The sequence below is a fragment of the Salmo salar genome, chromosome ssa09, assembly GCF_905237065.1.
Source record: "Salmo salar chromosome ssa09, Ssal_v3.1, whole genome shotgun sequence".
NCBI lineage: Eukaryota > Metazoa > Chordata > Actinopteri > Salmoniformes > Salmonidae > Salmo > Salmo salar.
The window spans coordinates 122,063,210-122,079,967 of NC_059450.1; the positions used below are offsets into that span (position 1 = coordinate 122,063,210).

Below are 16,758 nucleotides of genomic sequence, written 5' to 3' on the forward strand. Positions count from 1 at the left end.
ACACTTTAATAACTCTACCTATATGTACATATTACCTCAATTACCTCGACTAACTGGTGCCCCCGCATATTGACTCTGTACCGGTACTCCCTGTTTATAGCCTCGCTATTGTTATTTTACTGCTGCTCTTTAATTATTTGTTACTTTTATTTCTTATTCTTTTTTTTAGGTATTTTTCTTAAAACTGCATTTTTGGTTAAGGGCTTGTAAGTAAGCATTTCACTGTAAGGTCTACACCTGTTGTATTCGGTGCATGTCACAAATAAAATTTGATTTGATTTGAATGAAATCAGTGAATTGAAATATATTCATTAGGCCCTAATCTATAGATTTCACATGACTGGGAATACAGATATGTATGTTGGTCAAAGATACCTTAAAATAAAGGTAGGGGCGTGGATCAGGAAACCAGTCGGTATCTTTTGTGACCACAATTTTACTCACGCAGCACGACACATCTTCTTCGCATAGAGTTGATCTGGCTGTTGATTGTGGCCTGTGGAATGTTGCCCACTCATTTTCATTGGGTGTGTGAATTTTCTGGATATTGGCGGGCACTGGAACTCGCTGTCGTACATGTCAATCAAGAGCATCCCAAAAATGCTCAATGGGTGACATGTCTGGTGAGTATGCAGGCCATGGAAGAACTGGGACATTATCAGCTTCCAGGAATTGTCTACAGATGGGGAAGAACATCATCATGATGAAACATGAGGTGATGGTGGTGGATGAATGGCACGACAATGGGCCTCAGGAACTCGTCATGGTATCTCTTTGTATTCAAGTTGCCATCAATAAAATGCAATTGTGTTTGTTGTCTGTAGCTTACGCCTGCACATACCATAACCCCACCGCCGCAATGAGGCACTCTGTTCACAACCTTGACATCAGCAAACCGCTCGCCCCCACATAACACAATACATGCTGTCTGTCATCTGCCCGGTACAATTGAACCCGGAATTAATTAGTGAAGAGCACACTTCTCCAGCGTGCCAGTTGCCATTGAAGGTGAGCATTTGCCCACTGAAGTCGGTTACGACGCCAAACTGCAGTCAGGTCAAGACCCTGGTGAAGACAATAAGCATGCAGGTGAGCTTCCCTGAGACTGTTTCTGACAGTTTGTGCAGAAATTCTTTGGTTGTGTAAGCCCACAGTTTCATCAGCTGGTGGCTGGTGTCAGTCAATCCCGCAGGTGAAGAAGCCAGAGGTGGAGGTCCTGGGCTGGCGTGGTTGCAGTTGTGAGGCTGGTTGGACCTACTGCCAAATTCTCTAAAATGACGTTGGAGGCGGCTTATGGCAAAGAAAATAACATTCAACTCTCTGGCAACAGCTTTGGTGGACATTCCTGCACTCAGCATGCCAATTGCATGCTCCATTAAAACTTAAGACATCTGTGGCATTGTGTTGTGTGACAAAACTGCAAATTTTAGAGTGGCCTTTTACTGTCCCCAGCACAAGGTGCACCTGTGTAATAATCATGCTGTTTAATCAGCTTCTTGATATGCCACACCTGATATGCCACACTTCTCACTAATAGGGATGTAAACAAATGTTTGCAAAAAATTGGAGAGAAACAAGTGTTTAGTGCTTATGGAACATCTCTGGGATCTTTTATTTCAGTATATGAAACATGGGACCAAGAGTTTACATTTTGATTTTATATTTTTGTTCAGTGTATATAGTGAAAACATAATAAAATAATAGCACATCTATCCAACTTCTCTGATGTACTGTGTAGTTGTGCACTTCATCTCTAGGTACAGTGCATGGGAAAATATTCAGACCCCTTTACTTTTTACACATTTTGTTATGTTACAGCCTTATTCTAAAATGGATGAAATACAAAATGTTCCTCATCAATCTATACACAATACCCCATAATGAGAAAGCAAAAACAGGTTTTTAGAAATGTTTTCAAATGTATTAAAAATAAAAAACAGAAATACCTTATTTACATAAGTATTCAGACCCTTTGCTATGAGACTCGAAATTGAGCACAGGTGCATCCTGTTTCCGTTGATCATCCTTGAGATGTTTCTACAACTTGATTGGAGTCCACCTGTGGTAAATTTAATTGATTGGACATGACTTGGAAAGGCACAGACCTGTCTATATAAGGTCCCACTTTTGACAGTGCATGTCAGAACAAAAGCAAAGCCATGAGGTCGAAGGAATTGTCCGTAGAGCTCCGTGAGAGGATTGTCGAGGCACAGATCTGGGGAAGGGTACCAAAGAAATTCTGCAGCATTGAAGATCCCCAAGAACACAGTGGCCTCCATTCTTCTTAAATGGAAGAAGTTTGGAACCACCAAGACTCCTCCTAGAGCTGGCCATCCGGCCAAACTGAGCAATCAGTGAAGAAGGGCTTTGGTCAGGGAGGTGACCACGAACCCAATGGTCACTCTGACTGAGCTCCAGAGTTCCTTTGTGGAGATGGGAGAACCTTCCAGAGGGACAACCATCTCTGCAGCATACCACCAATCAGGCCTTTATGGTAGTGGCCAGACGGAAGCACATGACAGCACATGACAGCCCGCTTGGAGTTTACCAAAAGGCACCAAAAGACTCTCAGACCAACAAGATTTTCTGGTCTGGTGAAACCAAGATCTCTTTGGCCTGAATGCGATTGCATCACTTCTGGAGGAAACCTGGCACCATCCCTACAGTGAAGCATGGTGGTGGCAGCATCATGCTGTGGGAATGTTTTTCAGCGGCAGGGACTGGAAGACTAGTCAGGATCGAGGCAAAGATGAACAGAGCAAAGTACAGAGGGATCCTTGATAAAAACCTGATCCAGAGCGCTCAGGACCTCAGACTGGGGCGAAGGTTCACCTTCCAACAGGACAAAGACCCTAAGCACACAGCCAAGACAACACTGGAGTGGCTTTGGGACAAGTCTCTGAATGTCCTATAGTGGCCCAGCCAGAGCCCGGGCTAGAACCCAATCAAACATCTCTGGAGAGACCTGAAAATAGCTGTGCAGCAACACTCCCCATCCAACCTGACAGAGCTTGAGAGGATCTGCAGAGAAGAATGTGAAAAACTCCCCAAATACAGATGTGCCATGCTTGTAGCGTCATACTCAAGAAAACTTGAGGCTGTAATCGCTGCCAAAGGTGCTTCAACAAAGTACTGAGTAAAACTTTTTTTTAACGTATTTTGCTTTCTTATTATGGAGTATTTAGTGTAGATTGATTAGGACACATAACAATTTAATACATTTTAGAATAAGGTTGTAACCTAACAAAATGTGGAAAAAGTCAAGGGGTCTGAATATTTCCAAAGGTATATACAGTATTTATTTATTTAATAAACGTACCTAGCCTGCTTTTATATTGGTCTCTCCTGTCTGTAGAATGCCTACTGCTGTGTGTTTATACTGGTGTTAATCTGTATGGTAGCTATACGTACTGTATATATTTCCGTGTGTCTGTGTGTGTACAGATTGTCAGGTGTGGGACAGTAATTGACAAGGACACTGATCCGGTGGCTGGATTAGGTCAGTGTCGGTGGAAACTAGGAATGAGGGACAGCTATTCCTGAACTGGAGAATATATACACTGCTCAAAAAAATAAAGGGAACACTTAAACAACACATCCTAGATCTGAATGAAAGAAATAATCTTATTAAATACTTAGTTCTTTACATAGTTGAATGTGCTGACAACAAAATCACACAAAAATAATCAATGGAAATCCAATTTATCAACCCATGGAGGTCTGGATTTGGAGTCACACTCAAAATTAAAGTGGAAAACCCCACTACAGGCTGATCCAACTTTGATGTAATGTCCTTAAAACAAGTCAAAATGAGGCTCAGTAGTGTGAGCCTCCACGTGCCTGTATGACCTCCCTACAACGCCTGGGCATGCTCCTGATGAGGTGGCGGATGGTCTCCTGAGGGATCTCCTGCCAGACCTGGACTAAAGCATCCGCCAACTCCTGGACAGTCTGTGGTGCAAAGTGGCGTTGGTGGATGGAGCGAGACATGATGTCCCAGATGTGCTCAATTGGATTCAGGTCTGGGGAATGGGCGAGCTAGTCCATAGCATCAATGCCTTCCTCTTGCAGGAACTGCTGACACACTCCAGCCACATGAGGTCTAGCATTGTCTTGCATTAGGAGGAACCCAGGGCCAACCGCACCAGCATATGGTCTCACAAGGGGTCTGAGGATCTCATATCGGTACCTAATGGCAGTCAGGCTACCTCTGGCGAGCACATGGAGGGCTGTGCGGCCCCCCAAAGAAATGCCACCCCACACCATGACTGACCCACCGCCAAACCGGTCATGCTGGAGGATGTTGCAGGCAGCAGAACATTCTCCACGGCGTCTCCAGACTCTGTCACGTCTGTCACGTGCTCAGTGTGAACCTGCTTTCATCTGTGAAGAGCACAGGGCGCCAGTGGCGAATTTGCCAATCTTGGTGTTCTCTGGCAAATGCCAAACGTCCTGCACGGTGTTGGGCTGTAAGCACAACCCCCACCTGTGGACATCGGGCCCTCATACCACCCTCATGGAGTCTGTTTCTGACCGTTTGAGCAGACACATGCACATTTGTGGCCTGCTGGAGGTTATTTTGCAGGGCTCTGGCAGTGCTCCTCCTGCTCCTCCTTGCACAAAGGCGGAGGTAGCGGTCCTGCTGCTGGGTTGTTGCCCTCCTACGGCCTCCTCCACGTCTCCTGATGTACTGGCCTGTCTCCTGGTAGCGCCTCCATGCTCTGGTCACTACGCTGACAGACACAGCAAACCTTCTTGCCACAGCTCGCATTGATGTGACATCCTGGATGAGCTGCACTAACTGAGTCACTTGTGTGGGTTGTAGACTCCGTCTCATGCTACCACTAGAGTGAAAGCACTGCCAGCATTCAAAAGTGACCAAAACATCAGCCAGGAAGCATAGGAACTGAGAAGTGGTCTGTGGTCCACCTGCAGAACCACTCCTTTATTGGGGGTGTCTTGCTAATTGCCTATAATTTCCACCTGTTGTCTATTCCATTTGCACAACAGCATGTGAAATTTATTGTCAATCAGTGTTGCTTCCTAAGTGGACAGTTTGATTTCACAGAAGTGTGATTGACTTGGAGTTACATTGTGTTGTTTAAGTGTTCCCTTTATTTTTTGAGCAGTATATATAGACCAAGATTTTCTGTCCTGCTGCCTGAGGACAACAACCAGGCATTTCTAATCAGGTGCTACTTTTTTATATTGTTAGCAGATTTGTTTGCAGACTTGTTAAAATGAACAGGTCTGCAAACTACACCTGCGATATAACAGCTCCAATGTCTTCCCTGTGGCTCAGTTGGTAGAGCATGGTGTGTGCAATGCCAGGGTTGTGGGTTCAATTCCCACAGGGGGCCAGTACAAAAAAAATGTATGAAATGAATGCATTCACTACTGTAAGTTGCTCTGGATAAGAGCATCTGCTAAATGATTCTAATCTAAGTAACAAATAGGTATGTGTGTAGGAATTAAGTGGACATTGCCTGAATTACCATAATGAACAGGTTTCTACTAGTTTCCTGAACATGGTAAGCAACATGGTGGAAGACTTCAGACATACTTGTTCAGTGGGGAGTTCTAGAAGACAGATTCAATCTTTATGTTGATTTGTCCTGTCCATTTTCCACCCCTGTGGGAGATGTGTTATTCTGAGGCCCTTGCATGCTTGCAGCCTCAATCATGTATTTTCACTTTAACTGTTCCCTTCTAGCAGTTCATTAGGACAGACTTTCACAACTTTTTTATGCTAGTGTTAAGGTGGTTATCAATGTGATGACTGAACAAATAAAGAAACAGAGCACTTTTTGAACATTCTCTATACGGATGTTCTCTCTCAGATCTGAAGACTTCACATTAAAACAGGGACACAGAATGACACTGTGCTCTAGGCCTAACTTACCACAGCTGAGAACAAATAGCTGATACAATGATGTTAATGTAAGGTTTCAGTTTTATCTCAGATAGAGCAGCACAGCTCCAATGGTCTGAATACTGTTGAAGGGATACCTAAAATAATGTTTAGTATAGGACTCTACGGATACCCCTCCATCCATGGACTTCACTTCATTCAGAATATGGCTTGTCTATATGGCTTGTTGTTCAAATGTGGTACTTTACTGCCCTCTATTGATCATTTTTTTAGCTCCAAAAATTAAGAGAATAAACCATGTTTTTTATTTTTATTTATGTTTCTCCATTGCCTCAAAACTCAGTACTGGACCCTTTCTGTAAGTCCTTCATACAAGGATTTATAAATATATATATAAATCACACATTATCATCTATTTTGTCCTTTACTTGAAACAACATTTGACTGAGATCGTTAACGCATTCAGAAAAACACCAGATTGGGGTGGTAATAGCAAACAAACCTAACTCATGATCGTTCACAAGAATTTCGCTACACCTGCAGTAACATCTGCTAAACATGTGTATGTGACAAATAACATTTGATTTGATCAAATGTGTGCTTTTTACAGCTCTGGCCATAATATTAAATATCTATGTTAGTAGTAACTGATTCACAGTCAATGAACTAAACAAATCTGACAGACGTGTGTAACATCCATTTATTACCACATATGAGAAATCTGGAAATTTCAAACATTGTTTTATTTAAACATCTCAACATTTCAAATTCAATTTAAGAAATGAAAATGATTTAAGTTAAAAGGGTGACACATCAACCTGAGAAGCGAAGGGGGAGGTCTAAATATCCGTGACCATTCCAATTACAGCTCACATAACATTAACATACATGATCACTTTACCAATTAGACTGTTTTTGGTTTGCAAGAGAGCATTGACCACCAGCTCCATAAACCTCACAACAAGGCCCCTCAGAAGGAGTGATCACAAAGAAGAACACTGGATTCACTATTTGTTTGCAAAAGCCTTAAAATGCTGTCTCCAATTATTTATAGCAGAAGCCAAATTTGAGAATTCAAAGACAAAGGGAAAATAGTGCCAATCATATGAGGCAATGAAATGAGAATGAACAATCTAGAATCCCCTTGGACAGCCAAAACAAATCACAAGCTTCAACACCTGTAGAAACGATAGCTTACATCGATTTTGTTTTCTGTACAAAATTTTATTTGAATCCCCCCCACCTCCATAAGCATAAAAAATAAACATAATACCCATGATAATGATCAATATTGTAATAATAAACAATTGCTCTAGAGATGTTTTTGAATTGTATACAATTTGCTGTGCTGATCAGAATCTACACGCTCACACACAAAGGGGGAGGGTGGGGGCTGGACTCTCGTTCATGTGTTGCCATGAAAGATACCAGCTCAGTCTCTATTTCACTGGAAGAGTGGGGAAGGAGGAAGGGACTAGGGCAGTTGTTCTAGCACCCTGCAGAGAAAGAGGTACTCCCCTCTGCAGACAAAAACCTAACCCCATCCTCCTGTGACCACAACCTGTCAGATTCCCTGTCTTCTGTTTAATCTGATCTCTCCACACGGCATCATGACAATGGAACATCTGATTTGATGGTGTGGTGGTGGGAGATCTGACCAGCAACAAGCAGGTACATGCACAAAAGAGTACCCATAATAGTCTGCTGCCGAGAGTACTAAGAAAACACCACTATACACGTTATTCTTATCATAATCATTGTTTCTCTATATCACTACCAACATAAGAGAGGGCGAGGGAAGGGAGGTAGGGGAGGGCGAGGGAAGGGAGGGGAGGGCGAGGGATGGTAGGAAGGAAGGGAGGGGGAGGAAAGGGGAGGGAGGGCAGGGAAGGGAGGAAAGGGAGGGCAGACTGGTGAGGGGAGGAGAGGTAAATCAGGTAGGCGTCTAAGCACGCTCCCCACGGATACGACGGGCCAGCTGGATGTCTTTGGGCATGATGGTGACACGCTTGGCGTGGATGGCGCACAAGTTGGTGTCCTCAAACAGACCAACCAGGTAAGCCTCGCTGGCCTCCTGCAGACAACAAAGAACAGGTTGGAGAAATGGCTCACAACAACACACTTAAAAATGTGTGGACAATATCAACCTGTAAAATTATATATTGTCATACATTCAGGCACATGATCGAAGCATTCCTCTTCAGTGTGTGATTTTTTTTTTTTAAGTAATAATGCATAATGCAATTATTGTCCTCATGCCTCAAACTTGAGATATGTGGTTTATGAAAGCTTGTATCCCTTAGTTGGGGTTAGCACTGACCTGCAGGGCTCCAATGGCTGCACTCTGGAAACGCAAGTCAGTCTTGAAGTCCTGAGCGATTTCTCTCACCAGGCGCTGGAAGGGCAGCTTGCGGATCAGCAGCTCAGTGGACTTCTGGTAACGACGGATCTCACGCAGGGCCACAGTACCAGGCCTGGAAGGAAACACACACAGTTAGAACAATCCCATGACTAACACCACTGTATGGATTCATTACAAAAATCCAGAGTCAAACATGTCATCAAACTCTTTAGGCCTAAATCCTTCTCTCTTGCATCAGGCAGTGATGGAGTCATAATAAGGGCCAGTAGTGTGGCTCAGGGACAGAGGGCAGCTTTGGCAAGACCTTTCAGCCTCTCTGTCACTCTCACCTGTAGCGATGGGGCTTCTTGACCCCGCCAGTAGAAGGGGCACTCTTGCGGGCAGCTTTGGTGGCCAGCTGCTTACGTGGGGCTTTGCCTCCAGTAGATTTACGGGCTGTCTGCTTGGTACGGGCCATGGCTCCTATAAATCACCTGAACAAAGGGGAGAACCACAATAATTACTATAGCTTAAACTTTTAGTCATTGCAATTATACCTGATAATAAGTAACTGAATTTGTATTCATCCATTACCTCGGCTGATTCAAAACTTTCACAAAATGTGAAAAGCCTTGTGAAACAAGACTATTTCTGTACAATAATTGGGTGTTCCACTCACTGTCATTGAACACATCTAGAACCCAAAAAAGTGTTGAGAGGCTACAACATGAATCTTCCCAATCAAAGTCGACAGTGGGCCAATCAATCAATCAATGGGGGAAAACGACGGCATTGGTTGGTTAGTCAATCTAATTGTGTAAACATATGACTAAGCCCAATCAGCGTGTGTTCTGTCACGAGGAGGCGGGATCTACAGCTCATAGGCGTTGTTGGTAGCGACCGCCCACTCCGCTGTGACGATGGCGGCTGCTTGATGCGCAACCGGGATAAAGACCAGAGGCAGAAGAGCAAAGGAGTACCACTAAAACTTTGATATTTAAATAAACAGCTGTTTGACAATATCATCAAACAACTAATATACGTAAAAGAAGACATCTCAGAGAACTCGTATGTAGGCACAGAAACGGACTTCGAACCCCAATGCCTGCGTACAACCGAAGCGAACCCGCGCATAATTTGAAATTGTTTTTATCCAGTTGCACTAGCTGTAGAAAAGGCTGCAATTCTGTGCGGTTTCGACAGTCGGGTTTGTTATTTTTCACTACGACGAAAATGAGATGGATTTCCAACAAAATAACACCACAATTGATGCAAACTGAAACTTTTCAAATGTGAAGATCACGTAAATTAAAAGCAGTCGAGTGTTTGACTTACCTACACCAAAAGTGGTTAAAAAGAATGTGAGAAGTGTTTAGCTTGTCTGGCGGTGTCAGTATTTTCTTCCTCGTATCCACAATGGGAACAACCGTCCAGCGGGAAAATGGCCGCTATGTCAATCATTTCTCCCAGAATGCCATAGTGTATACAAACATTTCTTGTTTCGTTTCATTTGTGGCGCTTCAGACCACTAGCGGTTCTGGGGGGCAGTGCCCCTGTGACAAGAATTTTGGACCCCCTTGTGCTCCCCCTAAATGTGGAGTATGAAATAATTTTAACATACATTTTTGCTATCGCTTTTTTTTTTTTACATCCGTTAGTGGAGCTGGCCCCTCTAACAGTACAACTGGCCCAAGCTTGCCCCCCCCCCGTTGAAATGGTCTAGAACCGCCAATGCTTCAGACACATCTTTGGATATTTTTTTGTACGCCACTGAATGATATTTTGTATCAGTCTCCAAATTTCATATGCGAACATAGTAGCCTACTTGCTATAAATATTGTTCTCAAGATGTGGAAAAGTTTTGGCTTTTCAATTTGCCATGCTCAAGAAAGCTATTATGCTGAAGTAATTGTGCATTTCTATATCATCGTACAACCTTAGTCACAAGTCTTGTGCAAATGTCACCCTGCAATGTCAAAGGTCTGGTTTCCAATCAGTGGTGTAAAGTACTTAAGTAAAAATACGTAAGTACTACTTTAGTTTGAGGTATTTTATCATTTGGATTTAAAAAAAAAAAGTTTACTCCACACATTATCCCCGACACCCAAAGGTACACGTTACATTTTGAATGTTTAGGACAGGAAACGGGTCCAATTCACGCACTTACCAAGAGAACGACCCTGGTCATCCCTACTCTCTCGGATCAGGCACTCACAGAACAGACGCTTACACATATTTAGCAGCTGATATTGCGGGTGTAGCGAAATGTGTTCCTAGATCCAACAGTGCAGTAATAGCTAAACAATTCACACATCTTAAAATGGAATTAAGAAATATATTAAGACGAGGAAAGTCTGAGTATGAATGTGATGTAAAGATTTTGGACATGCTTGTAAATGATGTCTGAGTGTTACTGTGCCCCTGGTTATCCGTAAAAAAAAAAAGTTAAACGGTGCCGTGTGCAGATAAGGAATTTGAAATTTACACTTTGATAAAGTATATTTAAAACCGAATACTTACTCATGTAGTATTGTACTGGTGAGTTTCACTCATCATTTTCTATAAAAAAATGAAAAAGTATCTTTACTTGTAGTCAAGTAAAACAAGTGGGTACTTTTTCCCCTACCACGGTTTCCAATGAATATGACAGTTCAAATAATATGAAACGGTTCACTATTTAAACTATACAGTAAATCGATTAAAATACCATTGCCAGCAGCATACAACTCAGTACAGGCCAATCACTTCACTCAACCAGTTGTGGAACATTAGTTTATCACCTTTGTATGAGAATTCTGGATATTACAAATGTCTGCTTAAAAAAAACAAAGTAAAATAAACGAAATCAGTATGAAAAGGGTATCACAACCTGAGAAAGGAACTCAAATAATCTGGATAAAAACATGGGAAAAATACAAACATTGTGCTACATATAGGCCTATGCAATATTTTGAATCATGCAAAGTCATATTTTTATTGATCAATTTCAGCACAGAATTAACCATTTGTAAATGTATCATGTAAACAGTAGAAACACTAGTTGTAAAAAAAATTATAAAGGGTACATGTAAAAACACCACATGTATACCAATTAGAAAACCAACCCTGTTATAATAATATCAATAGTAGGAGGGGGAAATGCTTGCCCAAGATGCTTCATGCATGCACCCTTTGCTGTGCCGAGTTGCATACACATTAAAGGTGTGACTCAGATCAGCTTCAAAACAGATACAAAGTACCCTAAAACTCTGCTGCTAAGCAAACTAAGGGGGACAAGACTACACACTACTTGTGTCACATAATTACTCAAATCAAGCTCCTTATAAGGATAAGTGGGAAGGGAGGAAAAGACAGGCTGAGGTAAAAATAAGGAGGCGTCTAAGCACGCTCCCCACGGATACGACGGGCCAGCTGGATGTCTTTGGGCATGATGGTGACACGCTTGGCGTGGATGGCGCACAAGTTGGTGTCCTCAAACAGACCAACCAGGTAAGCCTCACTGGCCTCCTGCAGACAAAAAAAAATAAGTTAAATTCAGCTGACATGCATAAGCTCTAACTTGGTATGGACCAATGCATTATTTGAACATTTGGGGAGAGGACTGCCAGTAGGTCACCACCTTTTAAGGGATACTTTGGGATTTTGGCAATGAGGCCCTTTATCCACTTCCCCCGAGTCAGTATGAAGAAAGTTTGAGCCAATGCTAACTAGCATTAGTGCAATGACTAAAAGTTATTTATATCTACGAGCATGCTAGCAGATACCCATAGACTTTCAGTCATTGTGCTAATACTAACCAACTTTCTTCATACTGGACAGACATATGGCATTCAGTAGTTCATCCGAATCAGCAAAAGATGATAAAGGGCCTCATTGCCAAAATTATGACGTTTCCCTTTGAGTGTACAGATTCCCGATAGGTCTGGCTTTAGTGTTATTTGGTGGGTTAACGAAAATCATAAACCCTGACCTGCAGGGCTCCAATGGCTGCACTCTGGAAACGCAGGTCAGTCTTGAAGTCCTGAGCGATTTCTCTCACCAGGCGCTGGAAGGGCAGCTTGCGGATCAGCAGCTCAGTGGACTTCTGGTACCGACGGATCTCACGCAGGGCCACAGTACCAGGCCTGGAGTAAAACACACAGTAATTAACCACTGGTCCTTTACCTACACAAAATTATTAAAGGAGACCATGACACCAGGTGGGTCAAAGTCTGTTCAGGCACTACGCGTTGTCACTCTCCATCACCTGTAGCGATGGGGCTTCTTGACCCCGCCAGTAGAAGGGGCACTCTTGCGGGCAGCTTTGGTGGCCAGCTGCTTACGTGGGGCTTTGCCTCCAGTAGATTTACGGGCTGTCTGCTTGGTACGGGCCATGGCTCCTACAAATTACCTGATTAAAGGCAAAATTGAGACAGGAATGTTAATTATAGATGTACTATTGTAAAGTGGTTGTTCCACTGGATATCATAAGGTGAATGCACCAATTTTAAGTCGCTCTGGATAAGAGCATCTGCTAAATGACGTAAATGGAAGTGTAACCAACTAGATATCAAATTGCAGTGTAAAACCATGTTAGCCTGCTGAAAACGCCACAATGCGACGTGTCAACATACTTCCAAATGCCAAGCTTTCATGAGGCATTTGATTTTAGGTGAGACATTTTAGCTCTATGAACTCATAAAAGTGCATCGTTTGGTCTATTAATGATTGGATACACTATCCAATAAGTGGTGTTTGGAATAATCTGTTAGAAGAAGTTAACTAATGTTACGTTAGAAGCAAAAATATTGTCATCGGATTACAGATACTTTTTTCAAAAGAAGACAGTTACATTTAGAAAGAACGTTATGACAATACATTGACACCCTTCAATGACTTTCAATTCATCATTGGAAAAAAGGCACGTTTAAATTTGTTCCACCTGACCATAAATTGAGACCACTAGGATGACACACAAAAAGCGTTCGATGGATCTTTTGTTTAACGATTCTAAAGGAAAATTAATCCAAATGTAAAAGGAAGTAATCAGATTACGTTACTGAGTTAGTACTGGTTAATCCAAAAATTATATTAGAGGACAATTTGACAGGTAACTAGTAGCCGACACCACTTAAAGTAACCTACCAATCAAGAACATGCTTACAATTTGATATTTGTTTACAACACTGATTATACCCAAGTCTGTGGCTCAATTACGCAAAGATGTACATCAAATTGAGCGAATTACAGCGTAAAGGTTTCTTACAACTACCAATCGGGACTTGTTAAGTGAACTGATGGGCGGGATTTTCTTCCTTGTCCGCCAATGAGCAATGTTTTTCACCAAATAGGTCCCGCCTCTTACGCATTGGAGACGATGGCTGCTGTAACAGGAACGTATTAACGGGAAGGAAAATTCGAATGTGTTTTACAAGAGGGTGACAATTAAAACGACATTTAAACGATGACATTGCTGCTTTATACTAATAAACACATTGAAGATTGTTCTAGACACCACTAGGAATCGATTGAAAAACTTCAGTACTCAGAAGATCACTCAGAACCGGTGCATAACCGTGTCAAATTCGACAGTAGTGTTTTGGTCTCTAGTTACTACAAGCAGATAATAGCTTGCTTTTTCGGTCGTCGAGCTTGGGTTTCCCTATGATTGCGGATTTAGTTGCAAAAAGATACTATCTAAAGAACAAAAAAGTGAAAATTCACAAATACACAATATTTTTTTTTTTATATTTCAAACGCGACACTTACCTTTGATACAACAGCTAATGTTTAAATGTGAAACTGGTCTCGTGTCCTTATTTATTGCGTTGTTCCCACAACAGAATGGAGTCCTATATTGGGTTAAAATGGCAGGTTACCCACAATGCATCTGCTGCGACAAGAGAGACCAACTTTTCTGCACGTTTATCAATTGACCCATTCAGTCAATTATCAATCATCTTAACTGAAAGACATGATCAGTACATTCAGAAAAGCGTGATATACTACATAACGTGCGATGTTTTTTAAATGTCCATTTATTGCATTGGCAGATATTGACCATTTAAATGTAAGACAATTATGGACTAATTGAAGGTGTTTTATGGGACACGATTCAACGTGAGCGTACGAGACAAAATGTCTATAATTACAAAATTAGTAATTACTGGATTTCTGTTACCTAAAGTTGTTAATGTAAGAAATCAAACAACTTAGATTCTCAGATGACATTTCTTGGAAGGTTTGTGTATTGTGACAAACATTGCTTTAGTATTATATACAAGTTTTAAATCACAAAAGTACTAAAATACCTAGCAAAAATCGTATCATTTTATACATTTTGGGCCTACAAATATCTTATTACCAGGGGTGGTTTTTACACAAGCCCTCCTCGAGGTGGCGATAGAGGCCCATCAGTTCGTGCTGATCCAGCAGAGCATGGACTGGAGACGTCGGAGGGCTCCGCTGACGCTCGTTGAACTCCCGGGTACTGCTCTGCTAGTAGATTCGGCCAGAGAGGCTGAAAACTGTGTCTAGCGGTCAATCTTTGATAAACAAACAATCAAACTTTACTCGGTGTGGCGGCAGTTCGCACGGCTGTGCTGAGACTGGGTCAGATATGGTAAGAGATATTGATGGAGAAGAAAGTAAAGCAAGTATGGAGCACAGTGGTACAAATAAAGGAGGGAGTAAGAAAAAGAAAGCGGGAGAGAAAGTGTAGGGGGTTTGAAACGGAGCGGGAGGTCTATGGAGGCAGAAAAGGAAGTTTGAGGAGAGCAACAGTTTCCAACGCTAGCGGCAGTTCGGTGGTCGGAAGGGCAAGATAAGACGCGAGGGGAGCATGGAGGTCAGGAGGAACATAAAGTGGTTCTGAAGTTTAGGGAGGACAGAGGAGTTGGGGCGATGAGTCCGATAAAGTTGACGGCTGTGATAAAGGAGTTGATTGGGCAAGTTGTAATGCTAAAGTGTTAAGAGATGGGAGCTTGGTGTACGGTAAGGACATGTCGCAGAGGGAAGCACATAGGGAAGTGTATGGTGGTGTCGAGCAGCTGGACTGATCAAGCAGGGAAGCAGTGGATTAAAGGGCAGGGCCTGTGAGTGACAGCACTAAAGAGGTAAGGGACAACTTGAGAGGAGGCGTTCTAGTGACTGTTCAACGTTTGCAAGCAACAAGGGGTGGAGTTAGGATGGATGGAAATGGGCAAATTATGGAAAATCTGATAGAAATGAAAGATCTGGTATGCCTGAATGATGGCTGGGGGACCAGGTTTGATGTAGTGCCACAGGGAAAGAGTCTGCCTTAGACCTCACTCTGGTATCTAGTGTGATGGTAGGAATCTGTGAGTGGGGGATAGATCTTCTGCACAGATTCTGTCAGTCCTGGGCCCTGACAGTCAATCTCAGTAAGACAAAAATAATGGTGTTCCAAAAAAGGTCAATTTCCCAGGACCACGAATACAAATTCCATCTAGACACCGATGTCCTAGAGCAGTGGTTCCCAAACATTTTATAGTCCCATACCCCTTCAAACATTCAACCTCCAGCTGTACCCCCTCTAGCACCAGGGTCAGCGCACTCTCAACTGTTGTTTTCTGCCATCATTGTTAGCCTGCCACACACACACTAACCTAAACATTTATTAAACATAAGAATGAGTGTGAGTTTTTGTCACAACCCGGCTCGTGGGAAGTGACAAAGAGCTCTTATAGGACCAGGGCACAAATAATAATCTAATAATAATCAATAATTTTGCTCTTTACTTAGCCATCTTACATAACTTTATTTGTTAATTGAAAATTGTGAATAACTCACCACAGGTTAATGAGAAGGGTGTGCTTGAAAGGATGCACATAACTCTGCAATGTTGGGTTGTATTGGAAAGAGTCTGTCTTAAATAATTTTCCACTCACAGTCTGTGCTTGTATTTAGTTTTCATGCTAGTGAGGGCCAAGAATCCACTCTCACATAGGTATGTGGTTGCAAAGGGCAACAGTGTCTTAACAGCACGATTTGCCAAGGCAGGATACTCTGAGCACAGCCCAATCCAGAAATCTGGCAGTGGCTTCTGATTAAATTACATTTTCACAGAACCGCTTGTTGCAATTTCGATGAGGCTCTCTTGTTCAGATATTGGTAAGTGGACTGGAGGCAGGACATGAAAGGGATAACAAATCCAGTTGTTTGTGTCATCCATTTTGGGAAAGTACCTGCGTAATTGCACACCCAACTCACTCAGGTGCTTCGCTATCTCACATTTGACATTGTCCGTAAGCTTGAGTTCATTTGCACACAAAAAATCATACAATGATGGAAAGACCTGTGTGTTGTCCTTGTTAATGCAGACGGATAAGAGTTCCTTCTTAATCATAGCCTCAATTCTGTCCCGCACATTGAATATAGTTGTGGAGTCCCTGTAATCCTAGATTCAGGCCAGTCGTGTCAAAAACTCGTCATCATGCAAGCGGTCAGACAAGTGAAAATTATGGTCAGTAAAGAAAACTTTAAGCTTGTCTCTCAATTAAAAAAAACTTGTCAATACTTTGCCCCTTGATAACCAGCGCACTTC

At 42.3% G+C, this 16,758-nt stretch overlaps 2 protein-coding genes across 3 annotated transcripts; both read right to left on the minus strand.

Moving 5' to 3' along the window:
• Positions 1 to 6,554: 6,554 nt before the first annotated feature.
• On the minus strand, positions 6,555 to 9,701 carry LOC106612615 (histone H3.3A). 2 transcript variants are annotated; one of them, XM_014213949.2, is made up of 4 exons: positions 9,549 to 9,701; positions 8,564 to 8,707; positions 8,193 to 8,346; positions 6,555 to 7,946 (listed from the first exon to the last, which is right to left on the minus strand). In XM_014213949.2, the coding sequence occupies exons 2-4, from the start codon at positions 8,689 to 8,691 to the stop codon at positions 7,818 to 7,820; spliced, it is 411 nt and encodes a 136-aa protein (XP_014069424.1). In that variant the 5' UTR covers positions 8,692 to 8,707; positions 9,549 to 9,701; the 3' UTR covers positions 6,555 to 7,817. The 2 variants fall into 2 exon arrangements, with proteins under 2 accessions (XP_014069424.1, XP_014069425.1); XM_014213950.2 differs by having other exon boundaries at positions 9,553 to 9,679.
• A 1,270-nt stretch (positions 9,702 to 10,971) lies between these two features.
• On the minus strand, positions 10,972 to 14,107 carry LOC106612614 (histone H3.3A). Its single transcript, XM_014213948.1, has 4 exons — positions 13,962 to 14,107; positions 12,460 to 12,603; positions 12,184 to 12,337; positions 10,972 to 11,720 (listed from the first exon to the last, which is right to left on the minus strand). Exons 2-4 carry the CDS (start codon positions 12,585 to 12,587, stop codon positions 11,592 to 11,594), a joined length of 411 nt encoding a protein of 136 aa, XP_014069423.1. The 5' UTR covers positions 12,588 to 12,603; positions 13,962 to 14,107; the 3' UTR covers positions 10,972 to 11,591.
• Positions 14,108 to 16,758: the final 2,651 nt, after the last annotated feature.